This window comes from Anomaloglossus baeobatrachus, chromosome 7 (genome assembly GCF_048569485.1).
Source record: "Anomaloglossus baeobatrachus isolate aAnoBae1 chromosome 7, aAnoBae1.hap1, whole genome shotgun sequence".
NCBI classification, from domain to species: domain Eukaryota; kingdom Metazoa; phylum Chordata; class Amphibia; order Anura; family Aromobatidae; genus Anomaloglossus; species Anomaloglossus baeobatrachus.
Window position 1 is genome coordinate 272,373,084 of NC_134359.1, and position 15,929 is coordinate 272,389,012.

The following is a 15,929-nucleotide window of genomic DNA, read 5'->3' on the forward strand; positions in this document are numbered from 1 at the left end:
TGAAATTAAATATGTCCCTGTATTCGTTCATACCCTATTAAAAGGGTTGTATGATATTGATAACCTACTGTATAATATCAAAGAAATGGACAATCCTTTTAATTATCCCTGCAACATGAATAAAGGTATAAGCCAAACCAGTCTCCTTTAAAAAGAGAAGGCACCCACCTATAGACTGCTATTTTGGGGTAACAAATCCAGCAAGATGGCAGCATAGAAAGAAGAGGAAGAATCAAGGACCTTAAGGACCTTTCACTTGCCATAAATATATATTCCCCCCCCCCCTTCCCCTGGTGTAATCGCCGCTGTTCCCCTGAATCCGGCGATGTTTTTCTTTTCTTCCTGCGCCTCTGCGTTCCTGAGATATGGCCCCCTGTTCCCTGCATCTAAATCTAGTCTTGATATCCAAGTGGGTGTGGTTCTTGAAAAAACGCCCACAAAGAATTGAGGATCACGCCCATTTGGCTAACATTTTTATTCCAGAAAGAAAGGGCAATATCTCAGGAATGGAGAGGTGTAGGGAAAAAAGAAAAACATCGCCGGATTCAGGAGAACAGCGGCATTTACACTAGATATTAAAAATATGTATTTGTCAGGTGAGAGCTCCCCTTTAAGGGCTAAATGCTCCCTGATGGAGTGCAAGTGATCAATATAACACCTGCAATGACCATGTGCTCTCTTTTTTTTTTACATCCAGGATCCCAGAAGTAAGCACAAGTTTAAAATCCACACGTACTCCAGCCCGACGTTCTGTGACCACTGCGGCTCGCTGCTGTACGGCCTCATTCACCAAGGGATGAAGTGTGAAAGTAAGACGACGTGTGGCCGTCAGTGTCTATGTCCAGCTCTGACCCCGGAGCTCCATTCCCGTCAGTCTGTCCTCTCTCTGTGATCACCTGTCTATCACACGTGGCCGCAAAATGTTCTGTGCCAAAAAGTGTATCTCAGTAAGAAGGCCCATGTAAAGGTTTTGTGACCCACCATGATTATAAATTCTCCTAATTTGTGACTTATTCATCATTTTATGCAAACTGATGACGTTGAAGTAAGCTTTCTGAATGGTCAGGATAATGAGTGAAGATCGGTCCATTCTCAGGCTGCACTGACCCAGTATGCCCGGGTCTCATACCGGCCATCATTCATTTCCATGGGCACAAGATAATAAATATTTAGATTGATGTCCTGAACGCTCCCCGGAGATTATAACTGTATAATATTACAGACCGTGTCCACTTGGCACCACAGGAATGTAAAATAATAACAAAAAAAGAAATGCTGAAATGGAAATCCGCCGACCTCCTGAATTTGTTGGTGCAGAGAGCCCTCTGCTGGTCAGTGCTGGAATGACATGAACTGGATTTCATGGATCTACTTCTAGTTGATCAGTCGGCTTTCCTGACATGCTGATTTTTTTTATATTAATTTTTTTGTTCTTAAAATACAACCTTGTATCTTACATAAATCTTTATTTCTCTTTCTTATTCTTTTTTTCTTTTTCTTTCCTATTTTCTTTTTTTGTTTCCTTCTTTGTTTCCTTCTTTTTTTTCTTTCTTTCCTTCTTTCTTTCCTTCTTTCTTTCCTTCTCTCTTTCCTTCTTTCTTTCCTTTTCTTTCTTTCCTTCTTTCTTTCCTTCTTTCTTTCCTTCTCTTTCTTTCCTTCTCTTTCTTTCCTTCTTTCTTTCCTTCTTTCTTTCTTTCTTTCTTTCCTTCTTTTTCTCTTTCTTTCTTTCCTTCTTTTTCTCTTTCTTTCTTTCCTTCTTTTTCTCTTTCTTTCTTTCCTTCTTTTTCTTTCTTTCCTTCTTTTTCTCTTTCTTTCCTTCTTTTTCTCTTTCTTTCTTTCCTTCTTTTTCTCTTTCTTTCTTTCCTTCTTTTTCTCTTTCTTTCCTTCTTTTTCTCTTTCTTTCTTTCCTTCTTTTTCTCTTTCTTTCTTATCTTCTTTTTCTCTTTCTTTCTTTCCTTCTTTTTCTCTTTCTTTCTTTCCTTCTTTTTCTCTTTCTTTCTTTCCTTCTTTTTCTCTTTCTTTCCTTCTTTTTCTCTTTCTTTCTTTCCTTCTTTTTCTCTTTCTTTCTTTCCTTCTTTTTCTCTTTCTTTCTTTCCTTCTTTTTCTCTTTCTTTCTTTCCTTCTTTTTCTCTTTCTTTCCTTCTTTTTCTCTTTCTTTCTTTCCTTCTTTTTCTCTTTCTTTCCTTCTTTTTCTCTTTCTTTCTTTCCTTCTTTTTCTCTTTCTTTCTTTCCTTCTTTTTCTCTTTCTTTCTTTCCTTCTTTTTCTCTTTCTTTCTTTCCTTCTTTTTCTCTTTCTTTCCTTCTTTTTCTCTTTCTTTCCTTCTTTTTCTCTTTCTTTCCTTCTTTTTCTCTTTCTTTCCTTCTTTTTCTCTTTCTTTCCTTCTTTTTCTCTTTCTTTCCTTCTTTTTCTTTCTGTCCTTCTTTTCTTTTTTCTTTGTCTTTTTTCTTTGTCTTTTTGTTTCCTTCCATTTTGTTTCCTTCCTTTTTCTTTCCTTCCTTCTTTTTTTTTTCTTTCCTTCTTTTTCTTTCCTTCTTTTTCTTTCCTTCTTTTTCTTTCCTTCTTTTTCTTTCCTTCTCTTTCTTTCCTTTTTTTTTTTTTCTTTCAATCTTTTTTTTTCTTTCAATCTTTTTCTGTCCTTCCTTCTCTTTCTTTCCTTCTTTTTCTTTCCTTCCTTTCTTCTGTCTTTGAGCATGTACTGACACCACACACAGAAGTTGGTGAAGCAGATAGGCTTCCCACTCAATTATATACATACAGGAAAAGCTGGGAAAGGGGGGTATAAAGAAAGTGTGGTGGTATAGAAACTGGTCGCCTCCACCCCCCACAAACTGCCAGAGAGGTGTAAGGGATGATTTGGGATATAAGGATAATTACTGGGCCTCTAAGGATTTGTATTCTTCCGAGCCCTGATTGGTCGCTCTTTAGACCCCGGCTCGGTGGTGGACGTAATGGCAGTTTTTAATTTTGGAAGTAAGATCTTCCATAAGATTTAATTCTTCTTCTTTGTGAAACTACAATTTGAAGTTTGGGGTTTCCTGAAATTTTACCATTCAGTTGTTAGGTTTGTAGAGACGGACCCCCAACTGGGGACTTCTGCTGTCAGACTAGTTCCTGCCGGTCCAGGAGGAATCGCAGAGGAACGGAGTAAAGTAAAAGTTCCATGAAAAGATTCTCCAGAGTTTCCATTCTTGAAAATAGGGGTTTTTTTTGCTAAAATGTACCAGTGTTCTGGAGATGGCGGAGTTTAATATGGGTTCTGTTGATGGAGCCAGGATCAACCGTTCACTGTGAGCCCTGAAAAAAGTGGGGTCTCAATTGCAGAGCCGCACTGTATGGATTATAATGTGTGATTTTACATTGCAGCGTGTATGATGAATGTCCACAAGCGCTGTGTAATGAACGTTCCCAGCCTTTGTGGGACGGATCACACCGAACGCCGCGGAAGAATACACATTAAAGCCGAGATCATCCAGGAGGTGCTGACCGTCATGGGTGAGTGATACTGGAGGGTTTGGGGAATTGTATGGAGGACGGTCGCTACCTATTACTTAACACGGAGGGCTCAGGAAATTTTCTGCCACCCTGGTCACCAGATTCTCCCAGTGTGACTTGCCTTTCATTGCCCATTAGGCTTATCAGTAGCCTCCCCTGAACAGCGGCCTTCCACAGCCCATTCCACATTGCCCACCACATGTCAGCTGTCCCATCCCACAGCTACGACTTAATCTCCTCATAGTCCTCTCCAATGACCCATCTCGATGGCACCTAATGGTGATGGGTTCCAGGACAGCCACACCTGATGGCCCACCGTGTAGTCTCTCATCAGACTCCACATCAGTCAGTCTCCCCTCCCTGTTGGCCCACTGTGCAGCGTGTCATGAAACTCCCCGTCGGTCACTCTCCCCTCCCTGTTGGCCCACCATGCATCATCTCATCAGACTCCTTGTCGGTCACTCTCTCCTTCCTTGTGGCCCACCGTGCAGCGTCTCATCAGACTCCTTGTCGGCCACTCTCCCCTCCCTTGTGGCCCACCGTGCAGTGTCTCATCAGACTCCTTGTCGGCCACTCTCCCCTCCCTTGTGGCCGACCATGCAGTGTCTCATCAGACTCCTTGTTGGTCACTCTCCCCTCCCTTGTGGCCCACCGTGCAGTGTCTCATCAGACTCCATGTTGGTCACTCTCCCTTCCCTGATGGCCCACCGTGCAGCATCTCATCAGACTCCATGTTTGCCACTCTCCCCTCCCTGGTGGCCCACCATGCAGCATCTCATCAGATTCCTTGTCGGTCACTCTCCCCTCCCTGGTGGCCCACCATGCATCATCTCATCAGACTCCTTGTCGGTCACTCTCCCCTCCCTGGTGGCCCACCATGCATCATCTCATCAGACTCCTTGTCGGTCACTCTCCCCTCCCTGGTGGCCCACCATGCAGCATCTCATCAGACTCCTTGTTGGTCACTCTCTCCTTCCTGGTGGCCGACCGTGCAGCGTCTCATCAGACTCCATGTCGGCCACTCTCCCCTCCCTTGTGGCCCACCATGCAGCATCTCATCAGACACCTTGTTGGTCACTCTCTCCTTCCTGGTGGCCGACCGTGCAGCATCTCATCAGACTCCATGTCGGCCACTCTCCCCTCCCTTGTGGCCCACCGTGCAGTGTCTCATCAGACTCCATGTTGGTCACTCTCCCTTCCCTGATGGCCCACCGTGCAGCATCTCATCAGACTCCATGTTTGCCACTCTCCCCTCCCTGGTGGCCCACCATGCAGCATCTCATCAGACTCCTTGTCGGTCACTCTCCCCTCCCTGGTGGCCCACCATGCAGCATCTCATCAGACTCCATGTTTGCCACTCTCCCCTCCCTGGTGGCCCACCATGCAGCATCTCATCAGACTCCATGTTTGCCACTCTCCCCTCCCTGGTGGCCCACCATGCAGCATCTCATCAGACTCCTTGTCGGTCACTCTCCTTCCTGGTGGCCCAACATGCAGCATCTCATCAGACTCCATGTCGGTCACTCTCCCCTCCCTTGTGGCCCACCATGCAGCATCTCATCAGATTCCTTGTCGGTCACTCTCCCCTCCCTGGTGGCCCACCTTGCAGCATCTCATCAAACTCCATGTCGTTTTTTTCTTCCCTCCCTGGTGGTCCACTGTGCAGCGTCCCATCGGACTCAACGTCAGTCACACTCCCCTCCCTTCGGCCCACTGTGCAGCGTCTCATCAGACTCCATGTCGGTTACTTTCCCTTCGCTGGTGGCCCACCATGCAGCGTCTCCTCAGACCCCACGTTGGTCACTTTCCTCTCCCTTTGGCCCACAATGCAGTCTCATCAGACTTCACATCGGTCACTCTCCCCTCCCTTCGGCCCACCATGCAATGTCTCATCAGTTGCCATGTCCCTCCCTTCGGGGCCCACCTTCTCTCACCAGCTGCTCCGGTCTCCAGGACCCAAGCACACCACAGATGAGCAAGCCTAGACTGCAGGCCGACCTCGTGCCCAATATTCATGGTCCGAGTACACACTGTGATGTGAGGGTTTCTGACCTGGACTCAGCAGCCCCATATATGTTGGGACGCCGAAAACACTGATCTGGCCCAGACATGGCGGTCCGTGCTTGAGCTGTGAATATCGGATGTATGAAACAAGCGCAAGTGTCGCTGGTCTCTCTACCATCACACTCGTATTATCTGCACTGATTCTTTTGTACTCTGTTATCAGCCACTAGACCTGTCCTGTATCCCTTGTGCAAATGTGGTGTCATTGTACACACAAGGCCCTGATGGTTTCCCTGTCTAGGGGTCACTCATGCGCTCCGGCTCCCATAGACGTTTATGGGTGCACAATCTACCACCTTTCCTGTGGATGGGTAGTAATTGGAGTATGACTTTAACAGTTTTCCCTCCTTACAAGTGACAGATTGCACCAAACTTTACTAACAAACTTGGCAAAATTAGAAAACTTTTCCAGATGAAGCCATCAGTCGCGTCCTTGGTCGGTTGCTTTTACGTTGGCGGCTTTTGCTCGCGCTTTATTCCCTTTCGAGTAATGATAAATGATCAGATACTGGCGGCAGTCAATGTGACCTCTCTCAGCTGCACTACCTACATATCACCACTAGATGGTGCCATATTACGGTCCATAGCGCACCCATAATGTCACCCTAATGTCTGCGTTTCTACCATTGTGATGCCACCTCTTCCCTGAATCCTCATTCATTCTTATTTTTTTTCCCTTTATCCCCATTTTTTTAGTTGGAGAAGCAAAAAATCTGGTTCCTATGGACCCTAATGGACTGTCCGATCCGTATGTGAAATTGAAGCTCGTCCCCGACCCCAAGGGAGAAAGCAAGCAGAAGACCAAAACCATCAAATGTTCCCTCAACCCCACGTTTAATGAGGTCTTTAAATTGTGAGTGGTTCCTCCATGATTACGGCCGGCCCGGAGTACGGGTGCGTCCTCCATCTGACCGCGCCGGGGTCTTCTCTTCTCTCTGACAGTAATTTGAAGGAGTCGGACAAGGATCGCAGGTTATCGGTGGAGATATGGGACTGGGACCTCACCAGCAGGAACGACTTCATGGGGTCGCTGTCGTTTGGCATCTCGGAGCTCCAGAAGGCCAGTGTGGACGGCTGGTAAGAGCACGCCGAGGGGAGCAGATGTGCGTCCATGTATGTGTGGATATAATGGGGGGCAAAAAGAAAATACTCAGTATAGTGCACGAGACACAGAGTGGCCGGGACAGCTCGGAGCCATCCGGGCCCGAACCCCACAAGGTCTCTGGCGTCCTGTAGTGTCTGGGTCAGGAGGTCGACAGCAGGTCCTATACATGCGATAAATCATACTGCTGAAAAAGGGCACTGCTGTTAGGAAATACAGTGTATTAAAGGGGACACAAATACAATGTGAGGGAGGTGTCACATCCACATGATGCCAGCAGAACATTGCCCATCACACGGCCTCCGCCATCTTGTCTTCTTCCTATAGTGCATTCTGGAGCCATTTCCTCCCAGGTAAGTGACGCACAGGCCCCGGCCGTCCAGATAATGGAAACCGGGATTCATCAGACCAGGCGTCTTCTACCATTACTCCTGGTCCAGTGCTGATGTTCTGCGTGTCCTGACCCCTTTCTATCATAGCTGTGATGCTCTGTGTGTCCTGACTCCTTTCTATCATAGCTGCGATGCTCTGCGTTTCCTGACTCCTTTCTATCATAGATGCGATGCTCTGCGTGTCCTGACTCCTTTTTATCATAGCTGCGATGCTCTGCGTGCCCTGACTCCTTTCTATCATAGTTGTGATGCTCTGCGTGTCCTGACTCCTTTCTATCATAGTTGTGATGCTCTGCGTGTCCTGACCCCTTTCTATCATAGTTGTGATGCTCTGCGTGTCCTGACTCCTTTTTATCATAGCTGCGATGCTCTGCGTGCCCTGACTCCTTTCTATCATAGTTGTGATGCTCTGCGTGTCCTGACTCCTTTCTATCATAGTTGTGATGCTCTGCGTGTCCTAACTCCTTTCTATCATAGTTGTGATGCTCTGCGTGTCCTGACCCCTTTCTATCATAGCTGCGATGCTCTGCGTGTCCTGACTCCTTTCTATCATAGCTGCGATGCTCTGCGTGTCCTGACTCCTTTCTATCATAGCTGTGATGCTCTGCGTGTCCTGACTCCTTTCTATCATAGCTGCGATGCTCTGCGTGTCCTGACTCCTTTCTATCATAGCTGCGATGCTCTGCGTGTCCTGACTCCTTTCTATCATAGCTGCGATGCTCTGCGTGTCCTGACTCCTTTCTATCATAGCTGCGATGCTCTGCGTGTCCTGACTCCTTTCTATCATAGTTGTGATGCTCTGCGTGTCCTGACTCCTTTCTATCATAGCTGCGATGCTCTGCATGTCCTGACTCCTTTCTATCATAGCTGCGATGCTCTGCGTGTCCTGACTCCTTTCTATCATAGCTGCGATGCTCTGCGTGTCCTGACTCCTTTCTATCATAGCTGCGATGCTCTGCGTGTCCTGACTCCTTTCTATCATAGCTGTGATGCTCTGCGTGTCCTGACTCCTTTCTATCATAGTTGTGATGCTCTGCGTGTCCTGACTCCTTTCTATCATAGCTGCGATGCTCTGCGTGTCCTAACTCCTTTCTATCATAGTTGTGATGCTCTGCGTGTCCTGACTCCTTTCTATCATAGTTGTGATGCTCTACGTGTCCTAACTCCTTTCTATCATAGCTGCGATGCTCTGCGTGTCCTGACCCCTTTCTATCATAGCTGTGATGCTCTGCGTGTCCTGACTCCTTTCTATCATAGCTGTGATGCTCTGCGTGTCCTGACTCCTTTCTATCATAGTTGTGATGCTCTGCGTGTCCTGACTCCTTTCTATCATAGCTGCGATGCTCTGCGTGTCCTGACTCCTTTCTATCATAGTTGTGATGCTCTGCGTGTCCTGACTCCTTTCTATCATAGCTGCGATGCTCTGCGTGTCCTGACTCCTTTCTATCATAGCTGTGATGCTCTGCGTGTCCAGACTCCTTTCTATCATAGTTGCGATGCTCTGCGTGTCCTGACTCCTTTTTATCATATCTGCGATGCTCTGCGTGTCCAGACTCCTTTCTATCATAGCTGTGATGCTCTGCGTGTCCTGACTCCTTTCTATCATAGTTGCGATGCTCTGCGTGTCCTGACTCCTTTCTATCATAGCTGTGATGCTCTGCGTGTCCTGACTCCTTTCTATCATAGCTGCGATGCTCTGCGTGTCCTGACTCCTTTCTATCATAGCTGCGATGCTCTGCGTGTCCTGACTCCTTTTTATCATATCTGCGATGCTCTGCGTGTCCAGACTCCTTTCTATCAAAGCTGTGATGCTCTGCGTGTCCTGACTCCTTTCTATCATAGTTGCGATGCTCTGCGTGTCCTGACTCCTTTCTATCATAGCTGTGATGCTCTGCGTGTCCTGACTCCTTTCTATCATAGCTGCGATGCTCTGCGTGTCCTGACTCCTTTCTATCATAGCTGCGATGCTCTGCGTGTCCTGACTCCTTTCTATCATAGCTGCGATGCTCTGCGTGTCCTGACTCCTTTCTATCATAGCTGCGATGCTCTGCGTGTCCTGACTCCTTTCTATCATAGCTGCGATGCTCTGCGTGTCCAGACTCCTTTCTATCATAGCTGCGATGCTCTGCGTGTCCAGACTCCTTTCTATCATAGCTGCGATGCTCTGCGTGTCCTGACTCCTTTCTATCATAGCTGCGATGCTCTGCGTGTCCTGACTCCTTTCTATCATAGCTGCGATGCTCTGCGTGTCCTGACTCCTTTCTATCATAGCTGCGATGCTCTGCGTGTCCTGACTCCTTTCTATCATAGCTGCGATGCTCTGCGTGTCCTGACTCCTTTCTATCATAGCTGCGATGCTCTGCGTGTCCTGACTCCTTTCTATCATAGCTGCGATGCTCTGCGTGTCCTGACTCCTTTCTATCATAGCTGCGATGCTCTGCGTGTCCTGACTCCTTTCTATCATAGCTGCGATGCTCTGCGTGTCCTGACTCCTTTCTATCATAGCTGCGATGCTCTGCGTGTCCTGACTCCTTTCTATCATAGCTGCGATGCTCTGCGTGTCCTGACTCCTTTCTATCATAGCTGCGATGCTCTGCGTGTCCTGACTCCTTTCTATCATAGCTGCGATGCTCTGCGTGTCCTGACTCCTTTCTATCATAGCTGCGATGCTCTGCGTGTCCTGACTCCTTTCTATCATAGCTGCGATGCTCTGCGTGTCCTGACTCCTTTCTATCATAGCTGCGATGCTCTGCGTGTCCTGACTCCTTTCTATCATAGCTGCGATGCTCTGCGTGTCCAGACTCCTTTCTATCATAGCTGCGATGCTCTGCGTGTCCAGACTCCTTTCTATCATAGCTGCGATGCTCTGCGTGTCCTGACTCCTTTCTATCATAGCTGCGATGCTCTGCGTGTCCTGACTCCTTTCTATCATAGCTGCGATGCTCTGCGTGTCCTGACTCCTTTCTATCATAGCTGCGATGCTCTGCGTGTCCTGACTCCTTTCTATCATAGCTGCGATGCTCTGCGTGTCCAGACTCCTTTCTATCATAGCTGCGATGCTCTGCGTGTCCTGACTCCTTTCTATCATAGCTGCGATGCTCTGCGTCTCCTGACTCCTTTCTATCATAGCTGCGATGCTCTGCGTGTCCTGACTCCTTTCTATCATAGCTGTGATGCTCTGCGTGTCCTGACTCCTTTCTATCATAGCTGCGATGCTCTGCGTGTCCTGACTCCTTTCTATCATAGCTGCGATGCTCTGCGTAGTAGGCAGAGTTTTCATGCTGTAAGGATGGAGGTCTCCTTGGAGTCCGGGGTCCTGCGGGTTGAGCTCCTTCCTCTGGTCGCTGTCCTCCAGTAACCTCTGGCTTCGTCCTCCGTATTCTCATTTCCTCTCCGGTGCTGCGGTGTGTGACGCCGCTTATCTCCCCTCATCTCCAGGAAATCATCTTACTCCATTGTCCTCTGACTTACACGGTAGGATGAGTCCAGCCTGTTCTCTGCTATTCATCGCTGCAGGGAGACAATGGCGGCCACACCGGGCTGTGCCTGCCGGCACCGAGCGCTATTATTCCGGTCTAATGGGTGCAGGCATCAGCGATCAGTGCACAAGGAACAGTATAAATGACCGGCAGTCCGAACAGGCAGATGACCCCATACAGAACTCAGCAAAGATGGGATAAAGTTCCCTTCCTGCTGCCACCACTAGAGGGAGCTCACAACAGACATTAATCTGATATGTACATGTGTGGGCTGCTCCCCCTAGTGGTGGCTCGGGGTATAGCACCAGGGGATTACTTATAGGTTTCTTGTCTCCCTAGGTTCAAGTTACTCAGCCAAGAAGAGGGCGAGTATTTTAATGTGCCTGTGCCACCCGAAGGAGAGGAAGGAAATGAAGAGCTCCGGCAAAAGTTCGAGGTACGTGAGATGAAGAGAACCCAAAATGCTACAAATGCTGGAAACTGATTTGCCAGATAACACGGTAATAGATTCATTGAAATCCTATTTTCATTTAAAAGGGGGGTATTCCTATCTCACGGAGTGATAGCGCCTCACTTATTATATATAAAAATTATTTTTCTTTTCTTCTTTTTCCTTTTGCGTTCCTTTCCTCCTCGTTCCTTTTCCCTTTCCTCTTTTTCTCTTTCGTTTTCTCTTTTTTTCGTTCCTCTCCTCTTTTTCTCGTCCCTTTCCTCTTTTTCTCGTCCCTTTCCTCTTTTTCTCGTCCCTTTCCTCTTTTTCTCGTCCCTTTCCTCTTTTTCTCGTCCCTTTTCCTCTTTTTTTTTTTTTTCTCGTCCCTTTCCTCTTTTTTTCTCGTCCCTTTCCTCTTTTTTTTTTTTTTTTCTCGTCCCTTTCCTCTTTTTTTTTTTTTTCTCGTCCCTTTTCCTCTTTTTTTTCTCGTTTCTTTTCTTTATTCCTTTTCTCATTCTGGTCTCCAGGAGCCCCATGACGGGCGCTCCCAACCACCAGACTGCAGGGAAATGCATCTGTTTCCATTCAGTTGAATGGTGCTGTGCTGTAGATTTTTGGGAGGGGGGGACATACCATACTTTTTGGATTTTGTATACAGGACAAATGCAGGCTCCTCTCTGGAGAGGGGATAGCCCTATACTTCTTTCCTGTGGCGCACACTGATGGCCTTTGAAATCTGTGGCGTGAGGTCAATAAGGAGCCCAGCAGTCGCATCCCTCCAGCGTGGCCTAAACGTGCTCCCGTGGCTGCAGCGTCTCCAGACTTGTCATTGGTCGGTGATTACACAGGAGCTGCCAGCAGAGGATCTTGATGATTTGCCCAAGTGCATTCAGCTCAATGATAGCAGCCAAGGAGCTCTGCTCATGGCGCTCGCCCTCCGTACTGAATAAATCAATTTTGTTTCTATTTTCCCATCATTTCCGGATGAGTAACGCATCTATTCACCGTGTGACCTCCATAATTCCACCACGTTTCCTTCTTGGTGCTGCAATGTCCATGTTGAGAACTATATGATGATTTCTTTGTGGTAGTAAACAGGTTCCATGGAGAATTTTAATGTTTTTTCTTTTTTTTTTTTTTTTCTTTTTGTAGCCAAAGGTACTTGTTGATTAGCTTTTGATGCCATTATGGAGTATTATGGACATTGTAACTTTTTACATCTGATTCCTTTGCCATATAAAAGTAAATCTCTGCCGGTGATTGCAAGCAGAACATAGCAAAGACATGGTCCTTCTCTAATGGAAATAGTGGAGAGAGGGGAGTGGGCGGCTATTAATGATTTTAGAAAAATTTTTGAATGCGGAATGGAGAACCTTTTGCTGTAAAAGGGCTGAAATGTAGTACTGGGTGCAGTCTCTTGTTTTGCCACTAGGTGGCAACAGAGTACTATTGTAAATGGGTTATTATAGCAGATATAGTAGGTCATTTTTAAAGGGGGTGTTCACTGAATGGGTAGCCCCTTTCTAAATGAAGTTATCCTTGTAAAAAAAAATAAAATAAAAAAACATATACCCCTCTCACACCGGTGTTATTCCAGCAATGTCTATTCTGGATCTGCTACCACTGATTAGCTGCGGGGCTCACGAGGCAAAAGCCCGACGCCAACATAGTTTGGTGGTTCATTAAATGTAAAGAGGAATGTCCAAAAGAAAGATTGTTAGTCTTAGAGAGCTGAAAAGGTGTTTCGCTATTTAAAGTGCTGCTCATGACAATATGACCCCGAAGAGCCTAAAATCAGCCACTACTAAGGCCTCGATTTTGGCCATGTTCTCATATTTAAGCTAAGCTTAAATCCCATCATTCAGGGTGCAAACAATAATGTTTAGCTCTTAGGATTGATTGTGTGGAGATGGCGGGAACTGAAGACCTCACATGGAAAGGCGATAAAAACCTCAGCATCCACCGTCGCCTCACACCCCTGACAAAGCCTGACAAGGTGAAACATGGGGAGGTGGTTTTTGAGGATTTGGGATTATAAATTCCTTTTTTATTACTGAAGGGCATGTATTTTGGCCGAAAAACTGTTTTTGCCATTGAGTTTTTCAAAAATGTTGCATTCTTTGGCTTTTACAGGCCCCTTTGTTTATAGAAAAATCAATTTTGATGTGGTCTGTGGTCATAAATCAGCTTGGATGTGCTTTAAAATAAAAAAAAAAAAAAAAAGTTACCTATTAGACCATTTGGAGTGAGTTCGCTGATGGATTCTCAGTTAACTCCTTTTCCATTTCTCTTTATTTAAATCCAAAAGCTGCCCCCAGATGTCTTAGTCCTTTCTTTTCCAAACACCGTGCATCATCTCGGCTCCAGAGTTGATTGGTTTAATGTCTAAACTACTGTGTATGACCATTGGAAGCTAGCAGAATTATGAATACAGCTCTGGATGTGAATAGAGGAAATATGAAGCGACTCAGTCTTATTGAATAGTGAAGTTTCCTGCTGCATGGGTGAGATTACTGCCTCTATTACCATAATGGTGACTAGTTCTGTGGCTCCGTGTTGGAGGAGATGAGTGATAACCCAGCGCGATGTTTTGGTGGATTTACATATATATAACCATGCACCGCCTTATCGGTCATCCCCGCTCCCAGCCGGCCGAGCAGAGCTTGATAGACATGAATATTTGATTGCTGCTCGCACTGCTCCGGCAGCCTCATATCCTGGAGGTCACCGGCCGGTGGCGGAGTGCAGCTGGAGGTGGCCTGTCAATCTGGTCTCCTTGATGAGTTCATTTTCCATTGATTTATCCATTTTGCTGCTGGGACCGGCTCATCAGTCAGAACGAGGCTCCCAGCTGTGTCCACAGCACGCGGTCAGCGCGCATCCGCCCTAGCCGCGGGGCAGAATCTCTGTGCACCATGGATCCATCCTTCTTCATGGTTAGGAGACAATCACACAGGCTGGGAATGCTGTGGATTTTACCATCAGCCACGCGCAGGTAAAATCCGCAGAGGATTGCTGTCGCAAAAGAGATTTTCATACTTTGTTTAATTTTTTTTCGTGAACTGCAACAGGGAATTAAAAATTAACAAAATCTGAAAAGGCGGATTGTAGGGGAATGTTCACACTCCTCATGTACGCAGGATTTATGGATGTAAAGTCCAAAGCATATTACCTCAGCACAGGGGGTGGGCAATTAATTTTCCCGAGGGGCCAAACGAGACAGTGACTGTTATGGAGGCCGAACCGAAAGGCTGAAATGAATTCTGTTCAATATTAATGTTAATTATTTTGTTAATTGTATCGCTTAATATTAAGCAGAAATAAGTATACTGACATCCCACTATATACAGTATGAGCAGATAACCCCTCTAAATACAGTGTGAGCCCCCACGTAACCCCTCTCTAAATACAGTGAGCCCCCAGATAACCTTCTACATACAGTATGAGCGTCCACATGACTTTTATATATGAGCCACACAGCCTCTTATATACAGTATGAGCCCCCACATAGCCTCCTATATATAGTATGAGCCCCACACAGCCTCTTATATACAGTATGAGCCCCCACATAGCCTCCTATATACAGTATGAGCCCCACACAGCCTCTTATATGCAGTATGAGCCCCCACATAGCCTCCTATATACAGTATGAGCCCCCACATAGCCTCCTATATACAGTATGAGCCCCACACAGCCTCTTATATGCAGTATGAGCCCCCACATAGCCTCCTATATACAGTATGAGCCCCACACAGCCTCTTAAATACAGTATGAGCCCCACATAGCCTCCTATATATAGTATGAGCCCCACACAGCCTCTTATATACAGTATGAGCCCCCACATAGCCTCCTATATACAGTATGAGCCCCACACAGCCTCTTATATGCAGTATGAGCCCCCACATAGCCTCCTATATACAGTATGAGCCCCACACAGCCTCTTATATACAGTATGAGCCCCCACATAGCCTCCTATATACAGTATGAGCCCCCACATAGCCTCCTATATATAGTATGAGCCCCCACATAGCCTCCTATATATAGTATGAGCCCCACATAGCCTCTTATATACAGTATGAGCCCCCACATAGCCTCCTATATACAGTATGAGGCCCCACATAGCCTCCTATATACAGTGAGCCCCCACATAGCCTCCTATATACAGTATGAGGCCCCACATAGCCTCCTATATACAGTATGAGGCCCCACATAGCCTCCTATATACAGTATGAGGCCCCACATAGCCTCTTATATACAGTATGAGCCCCACATAGCCTCCTATATACAGTATGAGCCCCCACATAGCCTCCTATATATAGTATGAGCCCCACACAGCCTCTTGTATACAGTGAGCCCCCACAAAGCCTCCTATATATAGTTTGTGCCCCACATAGCCTCTTATATACAGTATGAGCCCCCACATAGCCTCCTATATACAGTATGAGCCCCACACAGCCTCTTATATACAGTATGAGCCCCCACATAGCCTCCTATATACAGTATGAGCCCCACACAGCCTCTTATATATAGTATGAGCCCCCCACATAGCCGTCTATATACAGTATGAGCCCCATATAGCCTCCTATATATAGTATGAACCCCGAGCCCCCACATAGCCTCCTATATACAGTATGAGCCCCACATAGCCTCCTATATATATGAGCCCCACACAGCCTCTTATATACAGTATGAGCCCCCACAAAGCCTCCTATATACAGTATGAGCCCCCACATAGCCTCCTATATACAGTATGAGCTTCCACATAACCCTCTTACATACGAGCCCCACATATTTTTCTATATACAGTATGAGCCCCCACATATACTGTATATAGGAGACTATGTGGGGCTCATATTGTATATAGACTATGTGGGGCTCGTATATTAAAGGGTTATGTGGGAGCTCATACTGTATGTAGAAGGCTATGTGGGGGCTCATACTGTATATAGGAGACTGTGGGGGCTCATAC

General features: G+C 46.6%; 1 protein-coding gene across 2 annotated transcripts in view; it reads left to right on the top strand.

The window, feature by feature from the left end:
- Window positions 1-15,929, top strand: part of PRKCB (protein kinase C beta) — a 210,484-nt gene that overhangs the window by 135,128 nt on the left and 59,427 nt on the right. For both annotated transcript variants that reach the window (XM_075318130.1, XM_075318129.1), the window contains exons 4-8: window positions 698-809; window positions 3,365-3,493; window positions 6,254-6,410; window positions 6,500-6,634; window positions 10,870-10,966. In XM_075318130.1, coding sequence (XP_075174245.1) covers window positions 698-809; window positions 3,365-3,493; window positions 6,254-6,410; window positions 6,500-6,634; window positions 10,870-10,966 — 630 coding nt within the window. The remainder of the gene's footprint in view (window positions 1-697; window positions 810-3,364; window positions 3,494-6,253; window positions 6,411-6,499; window positions 6,635-10,869; window positions 10,967-15,929) is intronic.